A 26,184-nucleotide genomic window follows, 5' to 3' on the forward strand; every position below is an offset into this window, starting at 1 on the left:
AAGTCGATGTCACGTGGTCTGTGTTAAATATGTTTTACAAATACAACGAGGGAATGTAAATATCAACTAATCATGTCGAAAATAAAATACTTCAAAAATAAAATAAAAGTGTATGAAAAACATGTATTTCAGTGTATGCATTACAAGTGCAACTCAAAAACGATGCTATTGGTTTCAAAAAGCTTAACACCAATATTATTTACCCTTAATATACATGTTTATTATAACAGCAAATGAACATGTGTGTCGGTACATATTTTTCTTCTTGACTTCCAACTGTTTATACAATTAATTGTGTAGCTTACAATGAAAACAAGCCATAGTGCTTTCTTGGGTTTAATTCCTCTTAGCAGATCTTACTATTGATCCCTGTGCTTTTTCCCTGCACATTGCTAATAAGTATTCATTCAATTGACATGACATACAGTGTGTGCCTGCAGTCTGTGTGTGTGTGTGTGTGTGTGTGTGTGTGTGTGTGTGTGTTTGAAATTAAATTCATAACAACTGGACCGCCCCGGGTCATAAAACGAGCGCTCCCACTACACTACGGTATAGCCTGCCAGCCAACTTGTGGAAAATAACGCATTAGCAACACAGCTAACCTGAAATGGCGACGGCGATATACTTGGAACATTACCTTGACAGTAAGTCTGTGCTCAGACAGTAAATGTATTATTAAATCGTTTGAGTAACTTATACGCACACTAGCCTTTATGAAGACGCCAATAATCCCAGCAAAGTAACAATTGTATGTGGTATTAAATAATGATTAACCGTCACAGCCGTTAACGCTAGCTGGGTTTAAAACCTTATAACGGGACTTGCATTGATTCGCTTATAAAGGTCATAATGGAGTGAGTTTTGTAACAGACACGCTTATCATTAAAACATGAGTGTAACGGTACTCCACTTGACTAAAGTACACAACATACACACAAACTGCAAACGTTGCTATAACGTTACATTACCCTCTTAGTCTTAACAGATTAACTATAAACTGCTGATGCGGGCGGCGATTTATTGCATTTGTATGGTTGTTGAGTCGCACTAGCTTTGTTGTTTTTTTAGTGTGTTAAGTCTGCATAACAACATTATTAAAACATAGCCAAGTTTACAACTTGTTGGAGTGGCCATCATTTCCCGTCACGCTGGGCGGGATGTTTTGATTGCTCAAAGTGCGTCATGTTTAGCACGATAAGAACTGACACAAATGTACGTTAGTTTAGATGAAGGGGGTGCCCCATTGGGCGGGGAATTTGACAATGCCGTTATTTCAACCAAATACTACTACTTGGTGTTGATTCTGATTATGGTGCTGTTGTAGTAAAACAGTTATTCTCTTGCTCAGGTATTGAGAATCTACCATGTGAGCTGCAGAGGAACTTTACTTTAATGCGGGACCTGGACAATCGAACAGAAGGTGATACTATTTAGAGCTTTTGACTAAAATATTGAAATTGTTTTAAACTGGTCTATGTGCACTGCACATTTAAAGTCACTGTGTTTATGGAGAATACAAATTACATCAATCATCAAAAATAAAAAGTTTCTAGCATTGTGCATTTTCTGTTTTTGTTTTTACTTCCTGCAGAGAAAAAAAGTGAGATTGACAAGCTGGCTCAGGAATACGTAGCCAATGTGAAAAACCTGGCTTCAGAACAGAGGGTGGAACACCTACAGAAGATCCAGAATGCTTACAGCAAATGTAAAGAGTTCAGTGACGACAAAGTGCAGCTTGCCATGCAGACCTATGAAATGGTTAGTGCATTTATCCCATTGTAATACATTTACCACAAATTAATTAGAATTTCTTTATACACTTGCACCGTATTTCATACTAGTCTGTGGCAGAAATAGCCAATCTACAACATACTTGCAACATGTCTTCTCTGTCTATAAGTTCATAAATAAATAGGGGACGCCTGTTTGAAAGTGGTTACAATTAAAAACAAGTTCACACATAATCTGTGTGTTGCAGGTGGACAAGCACATCCGTAGGCTGGATGCTGACCTAGCGCGGTTTGAGAATGAACTGAAAGAGAAGCTGGAGGTGAGCGGCTATGAAAGTCCAGATGGAAGAGCACTGAAAAGTAAGTCTGGTCACTGAAAGGCTAGCCTCGGTTTTTGTTCGCATTACCGAAAGGCTAATTCAGAGAGCACTTTCTCCAAATAATAACATTTGTGTGCTCATGCATATCCATGACTTGTTTTTGCTCAGAGGGCCAGGCTGAATCCAGAAGCCTGAGAGAGAAGCGTGGGTCTAAGGCAAGAGGAAGGAAAAGCTCTGATGAAGACTCTCCCAGGAAGAAGCTTAAAAACAGGTACTTCTTCTGAGGGACCACTGGTTTTCTCTGTAGCTGGATGAATATTGAGATGTGGCGATGCCTTCTTTACAGGATAAATCTCAGTGTAAGCCCAATGTCATATTGACTTGGACTCAGCAAACCACTTTTTATAGATTTTATCCAATCAGGAGAGAGAATCCCTCACAGATCATTTATTAGCTTCCAATATAATTGTTCCAGATCCAATATGTCTGCTAATTTGTTTTTGTTTCATCACAGTTCTAATTGCACTTGTTTACCCTCAATATGTACGAGCTCTTTCCTGATGAGATCTAATTGGTACAGTTTACTGTAATGAAAAAATGTACAGTATTTTCTGTTTACTAAAGAGCTAGAGACCGCTCTTTCTGAACTGAACAAACACTAGCAATGATCGGAATATAGAGTTAACAAGGAAGTGTTTTATGTGATTCTGGAGATGTGTTCATGCTAACCCCCAAACATCATGCCACCTCTGCTAAAGTGTAATCTGTTTGTGTTCAGCTATGAAATCAAGTTATGCTGTGTTGTGTATGTCTTGGATGTGACACAAAGTTTCCTAACAGTTGAAAATAAATCAATATAATGGCATATGAATATCTGACTAATTGAATGCATTTCCCCTTAATTTCAACACTTCAAATTTAAAGAAGCTGTTTTAACTGTTGCCCATTCGTCTGCCTGACAATGGCTGTATACTGTGTATGTATACTGTATAGTCTCATTTAATTCTGTCCATTTGTTCTGTTGTAACCCTAGCCCAGACCTCCTGAGTGATACTCTCCTGCAAATGCAGCCGTCAGATGTTTTGGACATGCCAGTTGATCCCAATGAGCCCACATACTGCCTGTGCCATCAGGTGTCATATGGAGAGATGATTGGTTGTGATAACCCTGACGTAAGTTTTAACGGTGTCATTACAGTATTTTGCGCAAACTTTAAAAATGGCAAGAGTAACAGTAAAATGTTTTTCATGACAATTTTCAGTGTCCAATTGAGTGGTTTCACTTCGCTTGTGTTGATCTCGCTACAAAGCCCAAGGGAAAATGGTAAGTTTTTAAACATACATTGTTTGGTGGGCTGCATTTCTGCCTGTGCAGTGGAAATCTTTGTATAGAATTCTTATTTCTTGGTGTGTTCATTGCCATCTCATCTTTCAGGTTTTGCCCTAGATGTACCCAAGATAAGAAGAAGAAATGAGATTTCATATTACTTTTCTAATGTATTTTGTTGATGTAGTTGAATTGTGTAATATATATTTCCTTTTTATAACTTCCTTTCCATATAAATGGAGTGTCAGAAACAAAGCTTTTATTTAAAGGCCCAATCCAGATTTGGAGTATAGCTGCTCTGACACCATTCCCCATTTTTAGCCTAGCTGTTTGTTCTTGGATTTCTTTAATACACAAATTGGTTTGTAAAGATCTTGATTCAAGTTCAAAATTATAACAGCCGGTAGTAAACAAGTAAAAATGATGTAATTTGGGGAAATGGGCCTGTACTTATTGGTGGACAAGATAGTTAAAGAGATTTCTTTGTCATCAGCAAGTCCTGTCCTACTGTATATCTGTGTATATACTCATCATTGATATACTCAAAAATCCTGGATTGTGGCTTAAACATACTTGAAATTATAATTTTATAAAGAACTATTTTTTCAGATTAATAGCCTGCTGATATTTTTAATCTAAAACCCCTAAATCCTACTAAAATCGTGTTGATAAAAGGAATTCTATGTGAATTCAGTTCACTTTCCTACCTCCTTGGAATGCACAAGCACTGCATACATGACTGCAACTGATACCTGTGTAAAATGTGTCATGATTAGCTTAAACCAAACAACTAAAACTAATTCTGTCCTGTTTTGATTTACAGAAACAAAACAAAAAATGACATTTTTGAATGTATTGTGGTACTAATGATCATTGTCTGTCAGTTGAAAGAGGCATTGAAGCACTTTGAATGAAAATACCCCCTAAAGAGGTTTTAATACTGCAGGCTTGTTTTTATGCAACTTAGCCATAGTATATCACATCAAACAATATGAAAAATATATTTTATATACGATACAATATTTTATGGACACATTTATTTTCCAAAGATATATTTGTTGTATTGTACTCCTTGAGTTTTCATTTTAAATGGTTTATTCAATAGGATTCTCAGCATCCATTTGCCTATTCAGCTGTGAATATCAATCATGTTAGTCTAAGCTTGGTGTAAAGGAGCCAAAGTCTTTGTATTTTGTAAATTTCAGTATTTTATATTAAATAAATATTCAAAACAAACTCATGTATTCATTCATTGTACATTGAGCTAGCTAAAAGTATTTAACATGGGGACAAGGAATTTAGTCGGATAACGTATCTTGCAAATGTACTGACAAATGGCATGCATCTGTCTTTCTGCCTGGTCCCAGTGACTAACCTTTGCATCTTTTAAAAACAATAGAACATTGATTTGATATGTACTTTTGGATGATATAAATGATATTCTGCTGAGCCTGCAGAAAGTAATAGTTAAAGTCGTACAATTTGTCACACACGTTGCTGCAGTGAAATGTGTTCTCCGCATTTGACCCATCTCTTGGAGCGGTGAGCTGCAGCCGTGCCACACTCGGGAATCATTTGATTAGTTAATAGTTGCAAGTAACACAGTCAAAAGAATGTTTGGACAAGCTTGTGCTTTTGAAATCTGGAAAGGACATGCTGTCCTAGTGTCCTTTCCACATATATCCATTTTAAAGTGGATATCTGGTTTGTGGTTCACTACTGAGTCCAACTGGAAGGTAACAGCCAACATCGGGGATGGTAATGGCTGAATGGGCAGAGGCTGTCTGGGAAACGGAAGGTAAGGTCCCAGGCCCTGGCTATGTGTTAAAAGTGTCAATGTGCAAGACACGTGACCCACTAAAATTCATTATCAGAGTCTTCATCCCAGCTGCACTTTTCTTTAGATGCTGGAGTAAATTCCACTTCCAAGTCATACACAAATTCTGGGTCATCCTTGCGCCTGCGATTGCGCTCAAAGAGCTCATCCATTTTTCCCTTCTTGCGAGCCAGTTCCTCGTCATCTAGCTTGTTGAGGTCTTCATCAGGGTTCACATGAAAAGAGTCGAGACTCTGCTGTAGATTGTGGCCGTGCATGTGATCTCGTAGCAGTATGTGAAGCCTTTCCAACTGGCTGTGTGACACTCCCTCCAAGTATGCCTTATGCCGAGAGTTGTTCTTCAGTCTTTCAGCAGCCATGCCACAATCTAGTAGGGGGTGGTAAAATGGACATTGTGACATGATTTCTTTATAGGTACTTCAAACTAGTCAGTAGGAACAACTAAAACTAAACTTCATCCACTGGCTTTGTTGCATAAACAGATTAAACACACTTCCAACAAGAATACAGTAGAGATAAAGGTTTGAGATTTCAAGTGGACAGTTCTAACCAGAGGGTGATCTTAGGTGTAAAGAAGGCATTGTGAACACAATACCTATTAATGTCGCATTGAATATAGCAATAAGTGGCCAATGATAAATGTGATTAATATTGAAGAATTTGAAGGTATCATTACTTATTTTTAATTAATAACAACTTCTAAATCCCTTTATTTTATAAGGAAACATATCAAACCACAATATTTTATATCCGTATTGGCTCTGGTCTATAGCTCTAATGTGCATCTAATGCAAAGGCATTACAGCTGTGGACCAGAGCCTTATTATTCTTCTCGTTTATGTATTTCTTTTTAAACGAAAAAAATAGAAAATAATAAAGTGACACTGAATGTTGAAACAAACCAGCTTCTAAGTATGTGAAGACCTTAACAGGAGCCCTTGTACAGGGTTTCTTTGACTATGCATGCACCTCCTGGTACCACAGCACCTCAAAGGCCCTTAAAACCAGGCTCCAGACTTCCCAAAACAAACTGGTCAGGCTCCTACTTGATCTAGCCCCCCGAACCCACCTCACCCCTGCCCACTTCGACAGGCTGGAATGGCTTAGGGTCGACGACAGAGTACAGCATCTTGCAATGGGTCTGGTCCACAAGATTCGATACACCACCAAGATACCCATGTACCTGTCTAGATACTTCCTTAATGTTAACGAAGTCCACACCCACAACACCAGAGGGAGTGCAACGAACCATGTACAACCCAGATTCGGCACAAACAAGGGACTAAATTCTTTTCGCTCCTATGCCACCAAAATGTGGAACGCCCTACCAACTGTCATTAAGACATGCGAATCCCTTGACTCCTTCAAAACCGCTCTCAAAGGGCACCTACGGATGGCTGCAATTCGAAACTGGCCCCCGTAAAATCTGAATCCCCCCCCCCCGCTTTTTCCCCTCACTGTATATATTTCTTTTCCCTTTTTTACCTCCTTTATGATGAATTCCTGTTCTGTCTATAGAAGTGTCTATTTGTACGTCTCTAAATGTTTTGATGATTTGAACATGGTGGACCCTATTGGAAACAAGTGTAATGCTTAATTGGGTCGTCCACTCACAGTTAACAGCCTTTGTATTGAGTTTGTGCTTGAAATGTACTGTAATTCTGCAAACTGTTAATAAATTCTTCAATCAATCAATCAATCAATGTAATAAGCTGTAGTAGGGGTGTGTGTGTGTGTGTGTGTGTGTGTGTGTGTGTGTGTGTGTGAGAGAGAGTGAGTGAGTGAGATGCCCACCTGAACATTTGGAGAAGTTCCTCACAGGTATGATTCTTTTGCGTATTTTGTGAGTTTCTTTGTGTTCATAAATCACGATGATAGAAGGGGGGCTGAAATGCACTCCACACCGTTTGGCTTCAAAAGACATCTCCTAATGTTAGGGAGATTCTTCTTCTCTTCGCGTTCTCTCAGCTATGTGATCACCAGCTATCAGCTAGCTACATTTTGATTCAAATAAAAACAGTTAACTTACATTACCGAAAATAATTCTAGGTTTTCATAGTTCGAAACGTCGAATAGACCAGACCTGTTTGCTGTTTCCAAGGTTTCTACTCTAAGGTTTCTTGACTGACTCTTGTTGAGGAGTGCGGACTTAGCTGCGGACGCGATGACAAATTTCGGGCTGGCTAAGTGAGGGCGACTGTATATTATGCCTTGCCTATCATTTAATATAAATAATTTTATAATATATTACAATCTTCAACACTGCGGATATTAGTTCTCATTTGCATGTGTTAGTAGTTACATTCCCATATATATTTGACGAGTTAGTTTGGCATATTTTGAATTTTGATACTTTCAACCAGGCACCGTTGTAGACAGCTTCCGCCTTACTAGTAAAAAGGGTCCTTCTAATTTCACTTCCGTAAACAAATCGAAGGAAGACCACTGTCAGTTTGTTATTCATTTGTGAACTATTTAATATCTATTAAAAGGATCATACCAAGATCAAGGATGTATGTTGTTGTTCTCTTAACTACATTGACCTATTTAGTGACGTGTTCGGTTGGAAAGGGTAAGTTATATGCTAATTATTATGATATTATGCTCATAATAACTAAAATCTTGTTTTTTATTACACTCACGTCCGTTCTATGACATGTATACATTAAACACTTTTCAGATGACATCTGCGGTATTCTTAAGCCGTGGCTTTTGTCAACATCGATTTCAATGGAGTTGAATAAAAAGGGCTTTCACAGGTAATGTCAGTGATTTATTTTTCAATCAAACAAACAAATAATTTAAAAAAAATGAAGTCTGTTTGTACAGTAAATCTATGATAATGTCATGTGTTTAGGGAGCTGGTAACCACTGTCAAGTTTGGTCCCGATGTTCCAAATGGCCTCAAAGTTATGCTGATCCATAGATGGCCGAGAGGCGTTTATGTTGATCCATATGAACTGGCATCACTGAGGGATCATAGTGACTTGGAGGTACATTTATCCATTTGAATTGACCCCAATGTTGTGCACATTCATTTTCCATTTGTTGATCCAAATGTCAAAACTATAATAATTCTTCATCCGACTCTAAAAGGTACTCCTAGATTCAACCATTGACCTGGAGGCACCTGCACACAAGTCTGTGGGGTTTGTTGCATTTGTGTATCCCTCCCTGGATGAACAGAATCCCACACATGTTGAAGCAGTCATTCCAATCCATGGCCGCTATCATGAGCCCTCTTATGACGGTGAACAATTTGTTCTAGTCCATTTAGATCTCCCAGAGCTACTGCTGCGTACAGACACATGTGAGTTGTTTCTGGATTATTTAACCACATTAACCCTGGCATCCCCACATTTTCAAATTCCGTTATTTCCTTTTTTTTAAACTATTAAAAAATATCAGATCTAAAAGTTCGTAACATGTTGCAATGCACTTTGGCGAGCTTGGAATTCAAATTACTCATTACTCATCTGAAAGTCCCCTTCATAACATAAAAAGAAAAAAAAGGCATTTTAAGCCCCCCTGAAGTGCAGAATTGATCTATTCTCATTGATACTGTGTTTATGAAATAGTTTGATTTATTATTTACTGTTTTATGTTGTTAAGCACTTTGTTTAAAAATGTCCTATATAAATAAAGTGTATTATTACAGGTTCACAGCTTAGCCACTTCTCATCACCCCATGCTGTTGTGGAAGCCCCATGCACTGCTGACAACTCCAGCATATGTCAGTGGGTTAAAATCCAACATCAGGTGATTGTTTACCAATTCATCTTTACAAATGATGTGATTTCTGTCAATGAAAACCATGGTATACTATACTCTCCCATTTGTTATGTCTGCTTTAACTCCAAAATGTTTGTCGTGTAGGAGCAGGACCATGCAAGCTTCCAGATCCCGGTTGGTGATGGGTCTTTGATGACCGCTGTGTGCACTGGAACCCTTGTAGTTACGCTGATGTGCTGTGTGGCACTCTCAAAATCCATCTGGAAGCATGGCATTATTTAAACGAGAATATGTATGGTATGCATCTAACAGCTGTATGTTGGGTACTGTAAATGTATATATTGTATATTTTTGCAAGCTGTTGAATTCTTGAGATTTTGCACTGCACTTTATGAAGAATTTGTGGATGAATTAAAATACTTAAATAAATATTTTATACATTGTATATTTCTACATTAAATATGTTCTAGTATATATTCAATCTGTTATATACACTCTAGTAAGTCACATACAAACCAATAGTGTATGTGTATGCTTTACCTAGATTTTCAAGCTGCCTGTCCTTCAAATCCAGTCCTATATTCCACTGATCAGATTCATCAGAACGGTTATGGCCATTTGAAATGGAGAGAGCTGGCGAGAACTTCTGTGAACTCATATTATTTGAAACTGCTGTAGTGCCCAATGTGAGTAGAATTTAGGTTTAGGGAGAACAGTGTGCCTGTGATCGTTGGGGTCCTAATAGTCCAGTAATAATGAAAAATGTAATGTGCTGACATCACATTTGAGCAAGTTGCTATGGCAAAATCTAGCCCAATGAGTGTTTTTGTGCAAAACTAATGCTTGGAATGGCTTCAGCATCATGAAAACCCCCTAGTTTGATATGTCACATGCTACTTAAAGCATAAGGAAATTTAGAAAATATTGCCTTATAATAGGATGTCAATGGTGGCCATACTGTACAGGCCATTTTCAACACTTTCCCCTCAGACAATTCCAGGCAACTTTTTTTCTGTTATGCAGGATATATTGAAGATGCAAAATCAGCTGAGTTTGGTTTTTTTGCAATTAGATTGAGGTTGACCCTGTATTTTCCATAGATTTCCTGTACTATAATGTGGCCTCTGGTGTGACTATTGTCATGACAGACCCATGTACAGTGTGCCGTGTTTGATGCAGATTAAGGAATGGTGCACCTGTGGCACAGGTGGTCCTTGGTGTGGTGTGTCTATTCTGATGGTAGGCCCATGGCCTGAACAGTGTTTGTGCTAAGTTTAGTGAGGACTGGAGCGATGGTGCATGGGAATGTGGCTCCTGGGGGCCACATGGCCCCTGGTGTGGCTATTCTAATGGCAGACCCCTGCAGATCGAAGCAACTACAGATGCACCTTGCAAGTTTGCATGTTGCGTTTATGACGTCCACTGTTGGTCCCCCCGTTAAGTGAAGTTCATTACGTCATTACTCCTAAAGGGTCATTACTTTTTCATGACTGATTCTGTTCATAGACAAGTCATCCACAAGCAGCTCTGTCAAGCCAGCTGGTACACATGCTGTCTAATAATGTTTAGAATGATTCTCAGATTGTGAATTATGAATTCCCCCTGCTGTCATCTTTTGGTATCACATATTTGAGAATAGCTGAAAGAGTGGCTTTTCACAAAAATACTTCCTAACAAGGTCATTGAGGAAACCTTGCACTCTGCCAAACTGAAGATAAAACGCTATTTAAAATCTGGGCTGACCTTCTACAAGTAGGCTATAAATCTTTAGGAATCAGACTAGAGAATCATCTCCTAAGTGGTGAAAACGCATATTGCCGGTGTGATGATTTTATATTACCTGATGTATCCACTATCCTGCTACGGTTTGTTTATTCTGCCTGTAGTTTGTTTTCTTGATATTGTATTGTCAAGCCACATTTAGTTATATACTATTGTGCAAGAAAGCCTTTGACTGTGTTTGGCACAAAGGGCTGTGGCAGGTTCTCAGAAACTACAACTCTGACAATAACCTCATACAGGTCATTCAATCGTATGTTCGTACAAATACCTAGGAGTAGTAATAGACCATCTGTTGTCATGGAACGATCAGATTGATTCAGTGTGTAAGAAAACAAAGCAAAGAATCTACTTCCTTCGCCGTCTAAGATCCTTCGGTGCTAGTAGATGGATCCTTCTTTTGTTTTTCACTTCTGTTATGAGTGTTCATCAGTACTGTAGTACCACCTGTTATGGATGTTTGTCTGCAGCCCTAAAGTCACAACTGCTGCAACAACTGAACATTTGTTCAAAGATTGTTAAACAACCACTTCAGAAACTTTAAGGCTCATACATAGTCTGGATTTTCGGTGGTTAGGTGACCACCGAACTACAACATGACGTCACGAGCTGCGGTGCTGCTGGTCTGGGTGAAGAGCAAACCACCGCCACCACTCCAGCCCTTCTCTCTGTTTTTACTCACCACCGCTCAACGTTATTTCAGCTCCGGTGGTCAGCTCACCACCAGTTCAGTTGAGGTGGTCACCTCACCACCGGAGCGGTGGTCACCTCACCACCGAAAATACAGACTATGAATAGGCCTTTATACATCCACGTATGATAACAGCATCCTAAAGTTAGCAAGGAATGTCACCTCTAATACTAAGCATGTGTTGTATGGAGAATATAGGTTGCTACCTTCAGGAAGGAGATATGGTGTACCAGCATACAATAAGGTCAGACTAAAAAGGTCCTTTGTCCACCAGTCGACCTTGAGGCTTAATCAGGAGTTGTAGTAGCCACAGGGTAATCTAAGTGGTGGATATTGCTCTTGTCTTCATGTCTTTATGTATGTAAATTGTCTTGTTCTTTGTGTTATGTCAAATGTGTTTATATGTGTTCTGCATACTTGGCTGCTGGGTCACAAGACAAATGTCAGTGTGAACTGACAATAAAGTACTATATCAATCACTCTACAGTCTACACAAACTCAATATGATGTAAATTCTCCATTCATTGTCAATGGGAATTTAATGTTTGTGTAAGACGAAAATCTACACTAATAGCCGAATATAGGAGGCTGTAAGCAGCTATAAGACGGGGTCAAGTTAAAAAAGAAACATGGCTGACATGGCGTAGGTAGACTGGAGATGACGTCAGTGTTTTTGCTTATGCCGATTGGCTGAAGGGGTTATTAATTTTGTCAACCCTGTAGTCCCGAGTCGGACTCCATTCGCATGTAAAAAGGCTGAAAAGCATAACAATTTAACATAAATTTACTCAGAGAGATCTAAATGTCAAGGGTCTTTTGAAGAATGAGTGAGAGCTTCAATTCCTCATGGCCCTCTACCATATTGTTGAGAACTGCCAAAACTGCTAAAATGGCAGAACTTTCACGTAAACAAAAACTAACTAACTAGGCCATACCCGTTTAGGTACCTGTTCCTTTTTAGCACCCCTCCTATGCCCATGTGTGTACCAAATTTGAGATATGATAGGCTAGCTTTGTGTGTACCAAATTTGAGATTATTTCATTGGCTGAGCACGGAATGTGATGTATGATGATGTATGACGATAAGACCGCGCACCCCTCACTTCAAACTTTTTGTACAGATTCCACAATTTTTTGCAGTTTTGGCAGTTGTGCTGTCGTTTTCCCCGAAATTGGTAGACTGTCGTGAGAATCGCATCGCTCAAAAACCGAAGCTCACAGTCATTTGTCAAAGGACCTCTGACCTTTAGATCTAACAATGAATGAATTCTATGATCTGCTCTATCCACAAGATTTTCGCAGCCTTTCGTTAACCACTAGCCCTTGAAATCGCATTTCCATTCATTTGTGTGGAGTCTCAACCCTGCTAACGCATGGTTGGTTGTGGGAGTATAGTGTTGACAGACAACCCTTTCAACCAACAAAAAAAGTGACATCATCTCTAGTCTCCAACCAGCTATTTAAAGAGGAGACACTGAAGAGAGGGGCTTTTATGGCTTGACACCGTCTTATTTCTGCTTGCAGCTATATCCTTGTGTGCATTTGTGTCTGTCTGTCCGTTCGAGCACGGAATGTGCCTAGCTGATTGGCCGAGCACGAAATGTGATGATGATGTATCATGATAAGAGCACCCTCCACTTCACACAACTGTGATTTATAATATTATCAAATGACACAGATCTCAGGTTATTAGACGGTTATTTTTTTGAGGGGCTCTAGCCCCTCCTATGCCCAGCTTTGTGTGTCTGTGTGTACCACATTTGAAATGATTTGATTGGCTGAGCACAGAATGTGATGTATGTTCATGTATGACGACTTCCTAACATAAACATTAAATGCCGTGGACAATGAATGGAGAATTTACTTCATATGTCTGAGCAAATGATGATGTACAATGATAAGAGCGCCCTAGGTAGTTAGGAGAACCTTACCGTAACAGACCTCGTAAGAAGACCTTACGAGGTCGAAACGTTGGTGTCCTCTTTTTAAATATTTTGCATCGTGGCTATGAGTGTGACCTTTTCTTTATCTTCTATTTATTTTCCAAGGCCAGTATAGCACCTCACCAACACTGGTGTGCGCCCGCCTGCTTGTTTAACAGTTAGGAGAATAACATCAGTTGGAATTCAAGTGCTACATTATCTCGATCAAGATGCTACCATGAAATCATTTTAACAACTCCAGGAAGAGTTGCCTAAGAAACATTTTGAGGGGTGCTAGCCCCTCCTATGCCCAGCTTTGTGTGTTTGTGTGAACACAAACATTGGCTTGTGATTGGCTGATCACCCCATAGTGATGATTTGATTGGCTGAGCAAAGTGCATTATATTGAAGTGAGGGCAGAAAAGTGAAGATCGACGCCAAAAGTGATTTGCCGGAATTACTTTTGTGATGATTTGATAGGCTGAGCACGTAATGTGATGTATGATAAGAGGGCCCCTCACTTCACACATTTTTTCTCCAAAAGGGTTATCTATCTATACCCCAATATAAAGAAGGAAAAGAACCAGAGCAGATTGAGAAGCTAGTTTGTCAGGTCTGCCTGCTGAAGAAGGCTAATGTTGGTACTTGGTACCATCAGCAGCAGGCAGTCGGGGGAACAGGACCTTCTAATCTATACTACCTGCAATCAGACAATCACTGATCATCACATCAGTGGAATAAAATCATGTTAAATAGTAAAATAATATGTTGCAATTAAGAAAGAGAGAGACTCTCTCTCTTTCTTAATGTATGGCATGCCTATGTTTCCCTCTCTCTGAGAGAGGGAAACATAGGCATGCCATACATCAATCTAATGTGGCTTTGTCTGGAGCGGAAATAGCTGGGTTGAACTTGAAATGAATAATCATTAACCAATTTATCAATAGGGCTATCTTAGGTTTGCAAAAACAATACGTTTTCACGGTTGCCTTCCCAACCACAAAACAATGTGACGCTATCTCTGAGTGAATGAAATGTGGTGTACTGTGTACACTAGTAGAGCATGGGGGCCCCCCTACACGCACGCACACAGGACAGTCTCCATCTCCATCCATTGGATCCAGTTGTCTGTATTCTCACTCTAGGGCTGGGTCGGTAGTTCCGCTTCCCCTGCCTGCCTTCGCCATAGCGGAATATTATCCCATTCCCAGCCAGCCAGTCAGCCTGGGCCGGACGGGACGGACAACACAGAAGAAAAGTTCCACTGTGTAAATAGTTCTGAGAACACCTTTCTTTTCCCCACTGAGATAATCCGGATCATCCTCCCCGCGGCCCCCCGTGAAATACACTTGGGCTTGGAGGAGTTTGACAAACGCCTGTGTTTTCCCGTCGAGAAGGAGTTGGAAGTCAAAGTTGTGATCAAGTTGCGCTGGTGTGGTGGAGTGTCTCTCCGGTGAGTTTTTAGACAAATAAAGCTCTGCTCCGGTGAATACAATTAGTTAGCAAGTTGGGTGTAAATGTCCGCCTCCCTCCTCCGCCTCCTCCCACGGGGGTAAACTAAACCTGATATCACATCAGTAGTGATCTTCGATCACACTGTTATCGGAACTCGATAACAGTGATCTTGATCTGATCGCATCCCATTAACACGCTAACGGTATCGTAGCCTGCCATGCTAATGTTAGCATAGTAGCTAGCACACTTGTTGGCTAATATGGAGTAATGCTAACGTCAGCTTGCTAAAGAAAACGGAGCCCCGATGGATGGGTTCTTCTGCTGTTCACCACTGGAATGGCTTTCCGTATGATGTATAATATAGAAACAAACTAAATACGTGCCCTGTAATTATGGATTTGGTTATTGATTAACTGAAAGTGAATGTGGTCCTTCCTGCTCAGTGCTCACCCACAGAAAGAATAGATGGCTGTCTCCTCATCTGACTACTTCAGTGGTTCTCAAACTTTTTCAAGTCAAAGTCCCTCGATCAGTTTGATAATCACCCCCATTTGAAACTATTTTGTCTCAGGGATCTCTGACATAATTGTTGATTTGATTCAGTACATATTTCCATGAACTGCCTAGTATCTACTGTAGTGGTGAGATAACAGTGGACATTGTGAAGAATATGGCCACAATATTCATTCTTATGGGGAAATGATATAATTATCTTATTGTGAATCAAATATCTGTGAAATAAACCTAGCCTACTCCCCCTCAAGGACCCCACTTTGAGAATCCCTTTTGCAAGTTGAGTAGAAATGTTTGACATGGATTATAGGACACAGCAAAAATAAACTGGTTTTCCCCTAAGATTAACCTGTCTCTCTCTGACAATCTGTTTATTCGAGAGTCTCCTTTTAAGCTTTCAGCGTTTCAAGCCTTTGATATTTTATTTGCAATTCACCACAAACTGCCATGGTTGTAAACTTGTGTATTCAGTGTTTGTATTCTTTGCTAAATGTTTAAAAAACACTTTTAACCTGATTTCCCAATCTGGGCATGTCACTAAAATAGCAGATCTACAAGCTGAAAAGCTCACTACCAACTGTCAGAATGTAGATCAGGTATTTGTCATACAATAACGGTTGCAACAATAACAATTGAAGAACCAATTATAGCAAAATGAGGAAGGTGGGTCAGTTTAGAATAAAAATCACTAAAATAATCAGTAATACATTTAACTGCAATGTAATAAATCAAAAGCAAAATAAAGTTTAATAACACAATGTTCACTTAAATCAGATCAAAATAAAATGAAACTGCCTCAAAAGGGTTTACTGTAAATCCCAAGTGTCCTGACACTGTCCAAAAACTAAACTCGAATGTTCCAAAATAAATCAAATCCAACAGTCAATGCTGTGAGTAGTGATAGGCCTCCTCTTACCACCCTTTAAACTCGCAACGCAAAGTCCGTCCTTGGAAATCCAACGCTCAGGAAATAATCCACGAAAGGAAATAAAGGTCTCTATATCCAATACGATCCAAATGAGAGTATGGTAAGACTTGGGAAATATTCCTCTTGCTTTGTCTCTGTTCACCTCCACTCTGGACTGACAGAATCTCACTCTCCAGGTGGCCCAAACATTGTGATTGCCCATCACTCAATCAGCCAGGTGAGCTGTGGGCGGGGTTTCTCAATCAGTGCTTGTTGCCATAGCAACACATGCATCTCACAGGCTTCTTGTAGTATAATATGCTACTATATTATAGTCCAGAGGATAAATAGCTCGTAACTTTAAACGGTTACGAGCGTTACAGCGGTTGGTTTAGTCAGCCGCTTCCATGTTTATCAAGGGATTCGTGCGTGTGCGTGTGCATGTCGAGTGAACTGAAGTCAGTTGGACATTTTCGACCAGGGGAGGCGCCGGGGAGGCGCTAAAGCTTTTAAACTTCCTTGAAAAACATGCTAAACAACCGCTAGACGCTCATGTAACCGTTTAAAGTTGGATTTTCTTTGGCGTTGTTGACGTTGAATTAGTGTAAACCCTTCACACCACTTCACGCGTGAAGTGGCGTTTAGAAAAGGGTAAGAATTGTGGAAACATGCGCCGTTTCTGAACGGGGTGGGAGGGGCCCTGTGTGTGACCTCATCTCGGAGCTACAGAATGAGCGTAGGGAGAGGGCACATATGGGGCTAGTCTTATTCCAGATATCACTGGTGATTCCTTTCTCATCATATTTTCTGTCCTCGTCCTCTGCCACAGTCCCTCCCTCCCCCCATCCCCCCTCCTTCTAAACTCGTATCTCTTGTAGATGTGAGTGCCAGCCCACTGCTCTGTTAACTCTCCCAACCTTGCCCGCTGTGCGCCCCCTCCTGTCCCCGATCAAGCCCTCCTCGCGACATCCCGGAGCCATGTGTGACAACGGAGATGCCGAGGACAAACCCCCTGCTCCTCCGGTCCGCATGAGCAGCACCATTTTCAGCACGGGTTCCGGCAAAGACTCCTTGTCAGCCAATCATAGCTCTAAGCCCCTGCCCTCTGTCCCCGAGGAGAGGAAACCTCGCAACAAGATCATCTCAATCTTTTCTGGGGCTGAGAAAGGTGAGTGAGTCGCCCACGAGAAGACTTAATAATAATAATGCATCAAACTTTTAGAGTGCTTAATTCAAAGACACTTGGACCTTACTTCAAATCAAACACCAAAATGTATTTTCGGTTTCTTAAATGTTGCAATTACTTTCTTTGCTTTTCATCTTCCAGGCGGTCGTAAGAAAGATCGGGACAAAGAAAGGCCAGAGATCTCGCCGCCTTCCGATTTTGAGCACACAATCCACGTTGGTTTCGATGCTGTCACTGGCGAGTTCACTGTGAGTTTTCCCACATTTTTGGTATCTTAAAAATTAAACTGCTTAAGCATGGTGGTGTTGTGCTAAAGTGTATATAGTAATACTTAGCACTCTGTATTATGCTTCGAATTTGTGTTACTTAGTGTCAGGAGAGACACTTTTCAGAAGAAAAGGAAGGCCGCAGTGTAATGAAACATATGTGGAGATCTGAAAAGCTTGCTTGTTATTGTCATATATTTAGTTCATTGTCACTCACATCTGTAACAGAAGGCTTCATTATCTATCTCCGCAGCCACTGCCTGTATTTATTTGATTTTGCACAACTCTTGTGTATTTAAAGTGTATTTAATGTAAACGGTGAGGTTCTCGTATAAGCCCCTCTAGGGATTCTTGCCTCACCTCGGATAAATACATTTGGATAAAAGTGCTATATAAATGCACCATGTATTTGACCATTTACCATTCATTCATATGTATGCATGTACTGTTGTGCAAAATAAAATAAATCAAAACAAATACCTCTTCTATGCACAGGGTATGCCAGAGCAGTGGGCCCGGCTCCTCCAAACCTCAAACATCACCAAGTCAGAGCAGAAGAAAAACCCACAGGCTGTTCTTGACGTTCTCAAGTTCTATGACTCTACGGGCAACGGCCGTCAAAAGTACCTCAGCTTCTCATCTTCTGGTGAGGTCCTACAAACAAAATACCACACTGGGCGCTTTTGCATGTCTACAACACGTTATGTGCTGTGGCCTCATTGACCTGGTGTGTCAGTAATATTCCAAGTTTGAATAAAACTGACAAATAAATATTGACATCCTATTTCCTCTTTATTTGGAGAACCACATAAACCTTTTCATTAGTAAACTTACAAACCCATCAATTGCGCTGCCAATGAACATTATCCTTCAAACTAGAGGCCTATGTTGGCAGTCCCCCCCGGTCAGCCACCGGGGGGGACTGCCAAGAGCTATGATGAATGATTTGGGTTTTGCTTCAAAGAAAAACCTGTTCTCTTTAATTTACTAGCCTTACTGTATAATGAGCACAGTGCACACAGGTCACTGTAGCTCTGAAGAGAGCATGTGTATATATTTATGTGCCTGTTTTTACATATTATTCAAACATTGTTCTTTCTCTCTCCCTCCCTCCCCTTCCTTTCATTTATTAACAGAAAAAGATGCATTCACTCCAGGACCTCAGTCTGTAAGTATGACGAGGTATTTTAACCGTCATGTAATTAGTGTGCTGTGAGTTCAGCTGTATGGTTGGACAACTGAGATTTCCAATACGTGATCCTACTTTCGATGCCCAGCTTTGTGTGTGCGTGTGTACCCCATAGTGATAATCTGACTGGCAGAGGGCTTAAAAAGTGATTGGTAGTAGTGTGATTTTTGATAGTAGGACTAGACATGCGAATGAACCATACAGTTAATGCGCTAATGATTTTGTCTCAGAGACTCTTAATGCACAATGTCATCGTCATACAACCGTGGCACAACCGTATTTGCCTACCTATTATCTTCATTTTTCTCTCTCTTACTATCTCTCTCTCTCCCATTCTGAATCAGCCTGTCAAAAAGGGCGCTGAACCTTCGTCACCCAATATCAAGGACATTGATGATGACGATGAAGATGAAGCCCCCCCTCCCATCGTGGCACCGCGACCGGAACACACAAAGAGTGTAAGTAACGTGTTGGCTCATTGTCATTTTATACATTTTTAGGCATTTCATATTTGTGGTAATGTCCCATACCATAACTGACCGATACTATAGTCATAGTGAAAATAAGAGTCTCCTATTGACCCGGTCATCAAATGATTGGCTTAGAAAAGCGACAAAATATTTAATCACAACCCACAACTCAATCAGTAGTTTATCATTACCCCCCCCCCCCCCCCCCCCCCCCACATAATTTACTTTATTTTTGTTACTCTAATTGGCCTGTGCATCTAGGCATGCCACAATTTGTACATAATTGTCATAATCATTTCTTCAAACATTTCCCAAAAAATAGTGCTACATCGTGATGACACATAGTGAGCTTGTAGATTGCCTGTTTCCGTTATTTTTTTAAACTGAAAGTATAGTTATTAAATAATTGTCAGTAATTTCTTTGTATATTCAAGTTATTTGTCATCTCTGCTCTGTGCAACTTTCTTTTATGAAGCCTAAAAGCCAAACAGATTTTTTTAATTTATGTTCAGTGCAAATAATGCTTAATAATAATATACAATTCAATTGTTTATCAGAGTTGTGACAGTTAATCATCAAGTAAATTGTAATGACCATGACAGTCCTAATTGACTTTTAATTGGCCTGTGCATACTGTAGGTATATACTCGCTCTGTTATCGACCCCATACCTGCTCCAGCTACATTTCCAGACGGAGACACTGCCTCCAAGGGAGGTGTGGACCGGCAGAAGAAGAAGGGCAAGATGACTGATGAAGAGATCATGGACAAACTGAGTAAAGATCGTCCCATATCTGTTGCGACCAATTTGACATGTTTGATCATCTTGTCAGCATATGGGTCAACATTTCTCTGACACGTGCGATTGCATTTTGGCTTACAGGAACTATAGTCAGCATTGGAGACCCCAAAAAGAAGTACACAAGATATGAGAAAATTGGCCAGGGGTAAGTGCAGAGTAATCCATGGTTGACGTAAGGGTCGTGTGTGAGAATGTGTACATACCAACATGCTTGTTTTTTTTCTGTAAATGTGCGTAAGAGACTAAGAGTAATTACTAACCTATAGCATGACTTCCTCACACAGGGCCTCAGGAACAGTATTTACAGCCATTGATGTTGCCACAGGATCAGAGGTAAAGGTTTATTAAATGTACATTTAGTCGCGTGCCAGACTGCCAGTGTCCGGCTGCAATATATATATCACGCGTAATGTGACAGCAGATGTACGGCCAACCATGGAGATAATGAGTGGTATAGAAATGATCGTTGTAATGAATTGTAGTCATACAGCATTTACACTAGGCAGAAGCTGATAGTGTGGGGAGCTTTCACGCGCATGCATAGTACTCGTGCAGCGTGCGTGCACATTTTTGTGTTTTTTTCCCCTTTGCAGTCTTTTTGGCCTATTCACAGCTGCCCACTAAAAATCATACTGTGGTGGCTGGTCATGGTATAATAATAATGCATATAGGGGAAATAGCATACAATAATGGACATTTACTCTTATTAATAGTTGCGACTGTAGGTCACATTTACTATGTAAACCTGCATCTCCCGTTCGTCCGTCCGCCACGCCTCCATATATGGTCATGCCACGTGACATCACGACTCTATTTATGGTCACGCCTCGTGACATCACACCTCCATATATGGTCATGCCTCGTGACATCTCGTGACATGTGACATCATGGAGACCCTTAGATCTCCATATCTGCATATATGGAGCCGGCCAGCAACTCTACATCTGACCTCAAACCCTTAGATCTCCATATATGGAGCTGATCTGTTCTGACCTCCCATATGTTGATCCTTCCCCACCCGTCCTTCCTGTTCTGACATTCCATATGTAGATCTGACCTCATCAAACCCTGTACACTCAAGATACGCTCCATATATGGCCAGTACAGAATTCATTCCATATGTTGATCTGACCCCCCATGCCAAAGCGCCAGTGCTCGCCGCCTGGGTGACTGCCCTTTAGGGCGAGGTCGCTTCTCGCCCTCAGGGCGTCTTACTGGTATATTTAACATAATGTCCTAACTGAGGCAGGAACCGACTTTGCGGTGTAATAACTGATATGATTCTTCTGATCGCAGGTGGCCATTAAACAGATCAACCTCCAGAAGCAGCCAAAGAAGGAACTGATCATTAATGAGATTCTAGTCATGAAGGAGCTGAAGAATCCGAACATTGTCAACTTTTTAGACAGGTAACAGTAATAACTTGTGTGGTCACACGCACGTCTTAACCACTTACACCCTCTATTCTCAGTGAAACAGACCTGAGTTGCAACTGTACTTGGACCGCTTTTTCCATCTACACAAAATCTCGGTGCCCAAAATAGCGTATCTACAATCTCAAAGCACATGTGTCTGCGTGTTGAGTTCATCCACAATGAAATGAACAGAAAACCTGTTGACTTCATTAAATATCGAACAAACCACAGTATGCTTTGGAAAATGGTAAGCAGTAACGTCAGTGTTTTTCCTGCTTGCTTTTGCGGTATGGTAGCATTAATATGCACCAGTCACTTCATTCTACTGCCTCATTTGAACTCGGTGCCTGGCTGGGTGGGCAGCGTACAGTTTTTAAGCATGTCTATTTTCTGACGGAAAGCCTTGAAGGGAGACTTTTGATCAACTGCACTTGTTGTTTGTCCCCAGCTTCCTGCTGGGGGAGGAGCTGTTTGTGGTGATGGAGTTCCTGGCTGGTGGCTCCCTAACAGACGTGGTGACAGAGACCTGTATGGACGAGGCCCAGATCGCTGCAGTCTGCAGAGAGGTGCAACAGCTCAAATCCTAATTAGTCACTGATCCAAATTTTGGCACGTCACAATTTAGATATATAAATAAATAAATAAAACATTTTAAAAAATGGTGAAAATAGCTGATCTACAAGATCACAACATGGTTAATTGATTTGTTGATATTTATATAAAAAAAATGTTTTCATGGATAAAAACATGCTTCTTGGCTAAGCTAATCATCAAAAGAATATTCGACAGAACAATCGCCAGAGAAAATAATCAATAGTTACAACCCTACACTGCATGTTGAAGTGTGCACTGTATGTATACCTTCCCCATGGTGTCTCATATAGTCTCTATTTACCCCTGTGTCTGCAGTGTTTACAAGCCCTGGAGTTCCTTCATGCAAACCAGGTCATCCATAGAGACATCAAAAGTGACAACGTCTTACTGGGGATGGATGGCTCTGTCAAGCTCAGTAAGTCATTGTTATTGGCCTCAATGTGGATCATATTTAATTATGTCCTCGTTCTAACTGTGTAATTCCTAATTTATGCTTCATCGTATGACATGCAGAACATAAATCCAGGCTTAACCCTCAACACGTTTGTCTTCGTCCTGTAGCGGATTTTGGCTTCTGTGCCCAGATCACCCCGGAGCAGAGCAAGCGCAGCACCATGGTGGGCACTCCTTACTGGATGGCTCCTGAAGTTGTGACCAGGAAGGCCTATGGGCCTAAAGTGGATATCTGGTCCCTGGGTATCATGGCCATCGAGATGGTTGAAGGAGAGCCTCCATATCTGAATGAGAACCCTCTAAGAGTAAGTAAAGAGCTTCTACTAGTACTTCTGCATACACTACACTATATCTACCCACTGTTGCCGAGGTTTTAAGAACATAGTGTACTGTGGGAAGGTTGCAACTTCACTCATGTGAAGATGAGCAGTGGAGATCTGTGTATCAATGCTAGCCAAAAGGTTCAGGGCTACCATCTTGATAACATGGTATTCAAAGAGCTGTGGTAAAACATGGAAAATATATAAATTGGTAAATCTCTGGTTACCAATTGGTAAATAAATTGTGACCAGTGGTACCTGTTCAGCAGGGAGTAGAACTGGGAGGGATAGCATGTTCCCCACAAGCAATAGCTCAAATTGCGTTGCAATGCAACGTGTTGTGAGCTGTTGGTACATCACTTTGAAGTGTTTCAAAGTGAGGTACCACCAACATAGTTGTCTGAACAGACTTGTCCATCCTTTTGATTCCACTGTCCTCTTTCACCAGGCTCTCTACCTGATCGCTACCAACGGCACCCCTGAGCTTCAGAATCCAGAGAAGCTTTCTCCTATTTTCAGAGACTTCCTGAACCGTTGCCTTGAAATGGATGTGGAGAAGAGAGGCGGAGGCAAGGAGCTGCTGCAGGTGAGCATATTTCCTAATCTATTAATGGCTTTCTTTCTTATTTTCCTTTTTTTTTTAAAAACTACTTTCAGCATGGCATCCCAAATTTAAAACAAATCTCCCAGAATTTCGAAACTTTAAAAAATTGCAGAAATAGCAGATCTACAAGCTCGCAACGCACGGCAGTGCGACACATTGTGAGCTTATAGATCATCTACATTCACTTTGCATCGCACATTTCTGTCATGGTGTGGTTGATGTGCATACGCTTCGATTACCAAAATTCTGGAGAATCAAATGAATGTATAATTCATAGGTTATTGAATACTAAATTTGTATGAAATGTACTGTAAATCCCCTTTTTAGGGACATTTTGGGGGGAGAGACATTATTGACAATGTACATTTTATATTAGAGTATTGAAACCACACCATGTGGACAGGGACTTAAATGCCTAATTCATGCGCTGTCGTATGAAAGCTGATCTATAAACTCACACGTTGTGAGATAATGCATTGGCAATTTTCCAGCATGCGACACCGACATATGATGAAGTATAAATCTGGCGCAAGTGGTTAAATTGTGATGACTGTTTGCCACGGTGTCACCTCTGTTAGGATATAGTATCTAACATCAGATTCCTGCCTCTTGTCCAGCATCCCTTCCTGAAGCTGGCCAAGCCTCTTTCCAGCCTCACACCACTCATCCTGGCGGCCAAGGAGGCCATGAAGGGCAATCGTTAGTCGAACCAGCAGCCTATACCCTGCCTTCCCCATGCTGTGCACACATCTGTGCCAACTTGTTTAGGTTTTGTGCCAGACAATAGGCTGAGAGTGACCCTCCACTCTTCAAGCACCAGCCTTATAAGCCCCGACAAGCCTCACTGTGAACAAGACCAAAAAAACAAATCCTTGAGCACAACCACAACGCTGTCCACACAAACTGTTGTTCTCTCTCAGATGTCAGAAGACAAGTCAAACAAAAGAAAAGTGCTTAGTTTCAGAGTCATGCGTAGTTATTTTGTACATCAAACATTTTTGTGTTAGGGCTAGGCTTGTATTTAACTTGGAATGAAGATGATGCCTAGTTCTATTTAGTTTATTTGTTGTTTTTTAATCGACTGCCTTAAACAAATGCAAATTGTTGCCTAATGTATTGTTGATTGTGTCAATGTTTCTTTTCCTTGAATTTTACATGTATGGTGATCGTGTATAGTGTATGTTGTGGTATTCTACATGTACCACACCATACACATGTATGGTGATAGTGTATAGTGTATGTTGTGGTGTTCTACATGTACCACACCATACACATGTATGGTGATCGTGTATAGTGTATGTTGTGGTATTGTACATGTACCACACCATACACATGTATGGTGATAGTGTATGTTGTGGTATTCTACATGTACCACACCATACAAATGTATGGTGATCGTGATGTTCTTGACAAACCTACTGTACCAGTGTTGTTCCCTGTATCATTAGCCTCTTATTGGCAGAGGTGCACCTTACAGGCAAATTAAATGTTAGATTGACAGGGTTTATACATTCACCTTTATTGTTCTTATTAAAAATGACTGGTATGTTGAATACTGTCCTTTTGTGTTCTTCAGAATTGTAGCTAAACAAATGCGCTTTTCCCATGTGTATATTGTGTTCTTTAAAAGTAGTTGGAAAATGATGGCTGTACCATTGATTAGCCATCACAGGCTGTAGGTAAAGGCGATGTATATTGACTGTTTCTTTATGTTTTTGAATAACTAACAACTATGTCTGCAAACTCAAATAAATGCAGCTGTCTTTGACTTGTGACTTGATTGTCAAAATGATTGTTTTGGGGACGTTCTGTAGTTGAATATTGCAGACATATTCTAGTAAGGTATCTACTATTCTACTTAACCTGGTCTAGCCACACTTCCAGTGGATATAAATATTATCTACATCAGCAAACTACTCCCAACCAACGGCGCTTACAATTTACAATCTTAATCCAGAGCGATTTACAATAAGCAAGAACAAAAAAGCATGGCAATACATCATACATAAAAAGTAGTTATGAAACATGCCTAAACTAAGAACGTAACAGTGGAATATCTATGAGACTATACATATAAACCGCTTGGAGTTGTAGGATGGTTTCATCCTTAGCTTGCAACTCATTTGCAGCTTTTCTTCTGTGGCTTTAAACTTCTGTTGTGCTGCTTCAGTTTCTTAGTTTTTACGTTTCTCCCCTCTCCCAGAAAAAGGACTGTTCTTGGGGCTCCAGGTTGAAATAAAAAAGGACAGGGTTGTCAAGTGATTCCATGAATGTCTAATACAGTGAGGGGTTGTTTCAAGTTTGCGTGTGTCTGAGACCCAACACGTGAACAAGATCTCCTTCTATAGCCTTCGTTCAGAACAAGACCTGGTTACTGCTGGACAGTGCCGGTCTCTAATCTCAGGAGTTGAATTTGTGATTATTCTCAATTCATGTTTAGTGTGAATTGTACTACATAGGAGTACTATTCTGATTGTTACATTAGGCCTATATTTACTCATTTGAGCTGACATTTTCATGCTAAAACTAACTTTATCATAGCATAATTGTATTGGAGACAGACAAAAAGTGACTAAACCATCTCTCAAAACATTCTCAAAATGTGTAAATGGGATTGAAATGTTGGTGCTAGACTAGTGTGGAAATACTGCCATCTACTGGACCTTGGCATTAG

The 26,184-nt window shown here is 40.5% G+C and overlaps 4 protein-coding genes across 5 annotated transcripts; 3 read left to right on the forward strand and 1 right to left on the reverse strand.

Annotated features, from left to right (window-relative positions):
• The first annotated feature begins 512 nt into the window (after positions 1–512).
• ing5a (inhibitor of growth family, member 5a) lies at positions 513–4,612 on the forward strand. Its single transcript, XM_079506280.1, has 8 exons — positions 513–644; positions 1,349–1,420; positions 1,592–1,758; positions 1,979–2,090; positions 2,219–2,321; positions 3,084–3,222; positions 3,312–3,373; positions 3,485–4,612. Exons 1-8 carry the CDS (start codon positions 608–610, stop codon positions 3,522–3,524), a joined length of 732 nt encoding a protein of 243 aa, XP_079362406.1. The 5' UTR covers positions 513–607; the 3' UTR covers positions 3,525–4,612.
• A 151-nt stretch (positions 4,613–4,763) lies between these two features.
• cep19 (centrosomal protein 19) lies at positions 4,764–16,457 on the reverse strand. Of its 2 annotated transcripts, none has more exons than XM_079506283.1 (2): positions 16,222–16,457; positions 4,764–5,580 (listed from the first exon to the last, which is right to left on the reverse strand). In XM_079506283.1, the coding sequence occupies exons 1-2, from the start codon at positions 16,433–16,435 to the stop codon at positions 5,234–5,236; spliced, it is 561 nt and encodes a 186-aa protein (XP_079362409.1). In that variant the 5' UTR covers positions 16,436–16,457; the 3' UTR covers positions 4,764–5,233. The 2 variants fall into 2 exon arrangements, with proteins under 2 accessions (XP_079362409.1, XP_079362410.1); XM_079506284.1 differs by lacking the exon at positions 16,222–16,457 and adding an exon at positions 7,008–7,375.
• Positions 7,637–9,388, forward strand: LOC306925979 (phosphatidylinositol-glycan biosynthesis class X protein-like). The gene is made up of 6 exons (XM_079505165.1): positions 7,637–7,785; positions 7,894–7,972; positions 8,071–8,206; positions 8,310–8,523; positions 8,872–8,972; positions 9,090–9,388. The coding sequence occupies exons 1-6, from the start codon at positions 7,725–7,727 to the stop codon at positions 9,225–9,227; spliced, it is 729 nt and encodes a 242-aa protein (XP_079361291.1). The 5' UTR covers positions 7,637–7,724; the 3' UTR covers positions 9,228–9,388.
• pak2b (p21 protein (Cdc42/Rac)-activated kinase 2b) lies at positions 14,457–25,278 on the forward strand. The gene is made up of 15 exons (XM_079506279.1): positions 14,457–14,790; positions 17,167–17,380; positions 17,540–17,646; positions 18,160–18,310; positions 18,801–18,832; positions 19,198–19,311; positions 19,963–20,098; positions 20,206–20,269; positions 20,409–20,457; positions 21,421–21,533; positions 21,988–22,105; positions 22,449–22,548; positions 22,695–22,891; positions 23,355–23,492; positions 24,128–25,278. The coding sequence occupies exons 2-15, from the start codon at positions 17,191–17,193 to the stop codon at positions 24,212–24,214; spliced, it is 1,596 nt and encodes a 531-aa protein (XP_079362405.1). The 5' UTR covers positions 14,457–14,790; positions 17,167–17,190; the 3' UTR covers positions 24,215–25,278.
• The last annotated feature ends 906 nt before the right edge of the window (positions 25,279–26,184 follow it).

Source organism: Electrona antarctica, assembly GCF_951216825.1.
Source record: "Electrona antarctica genome assembly, chromosome: 7".
NCBI lineage: Eukaryota > Metazoa > Chordata > Actinopteri > Myctophiformes > Myctophidae > Electrona > Electrona antarctica.

Excerpts from the sequence above, each read along its gene's own strand:
- ing5a (XM_079506280.1), top strand. The coding sequence starts at position 608 with ATGGCGACGGCGATATACTTGGAACATTACCTTGACA. Across the intron at positions 645-1,348 it reads CTTGGAACATTACCTTGACA|GTATTGAGAATCTACCATGT; the intron begins GTAAGTCTGTGC and ends TCTCTTGCTCAG. Across the intron at positions 2,091-2,218 it reads AGATGGAAGAGCACTGAAAA|AGGGCCAGGCTGAATCCAGA; the intron begins GTAAGTCTGGTC and ends GTTTTTGCTCAG.
- LOC306925979 (XM_079505165.1), top strand. The coding sequence starts at position 7,725 with ATGTATGTTGTTGTTCTCTTAACTACATTGACCTATTTAGTGACGTGT. Across the intron at positions 8,524-8,871 it reads ACTGCTGCGTACAGACACAT|GTTCACAGCTTAGCCACTTC; the intron begins GTGAGTTGTTTC and ends GTATTATTACAG. Across the intron at positions 8,973-9,089 it reads GGGTTAAAATCCAACATCAG|GAGCAGGACCATGCAAGCTT; the intron begins GTGATTGTTTAC and ends TTTGTCGTGTAG.
- cep19 (XM_079506283.1), bottom strand. The coding sequence starts at position 16,435 with ATGGGCAATCACAATGTTTGGGCCACCTGGAGAGTGAGATTCTGTCAG. Across the intron at positions 5,581-16,221 it reads CGTTGCGAGTTTAAAGGGTG|ATTGTGGCATGGCTGCTGAA; the intron begins GTAAGAGGAGGC and ends ACCCCCTACTAG.
- pak2b (XM_079506279.1), top strand. The coding sequence starts at position 17,191 with ATGTGTGACAACGGAGATGCCGAGGACAAACCCCCTGCTCCTCCGGTC. Across the intron at positions 20,270-20,408 it reads TATGAGAAAATTGGCCAGGG|GGCCTCAGGAACAGTATTTA; the intron begins GTAAGTGCAGAG and ends TTCCTCACACAG. Across the intron at positions 21,534-21,987 it reads ATTGTCAACTTTTTAGACAG|CTTCCTGCTGGGGGAGGAGC; the intron begins GTAACAGTAATA and ends GTTTGTCCCCAG.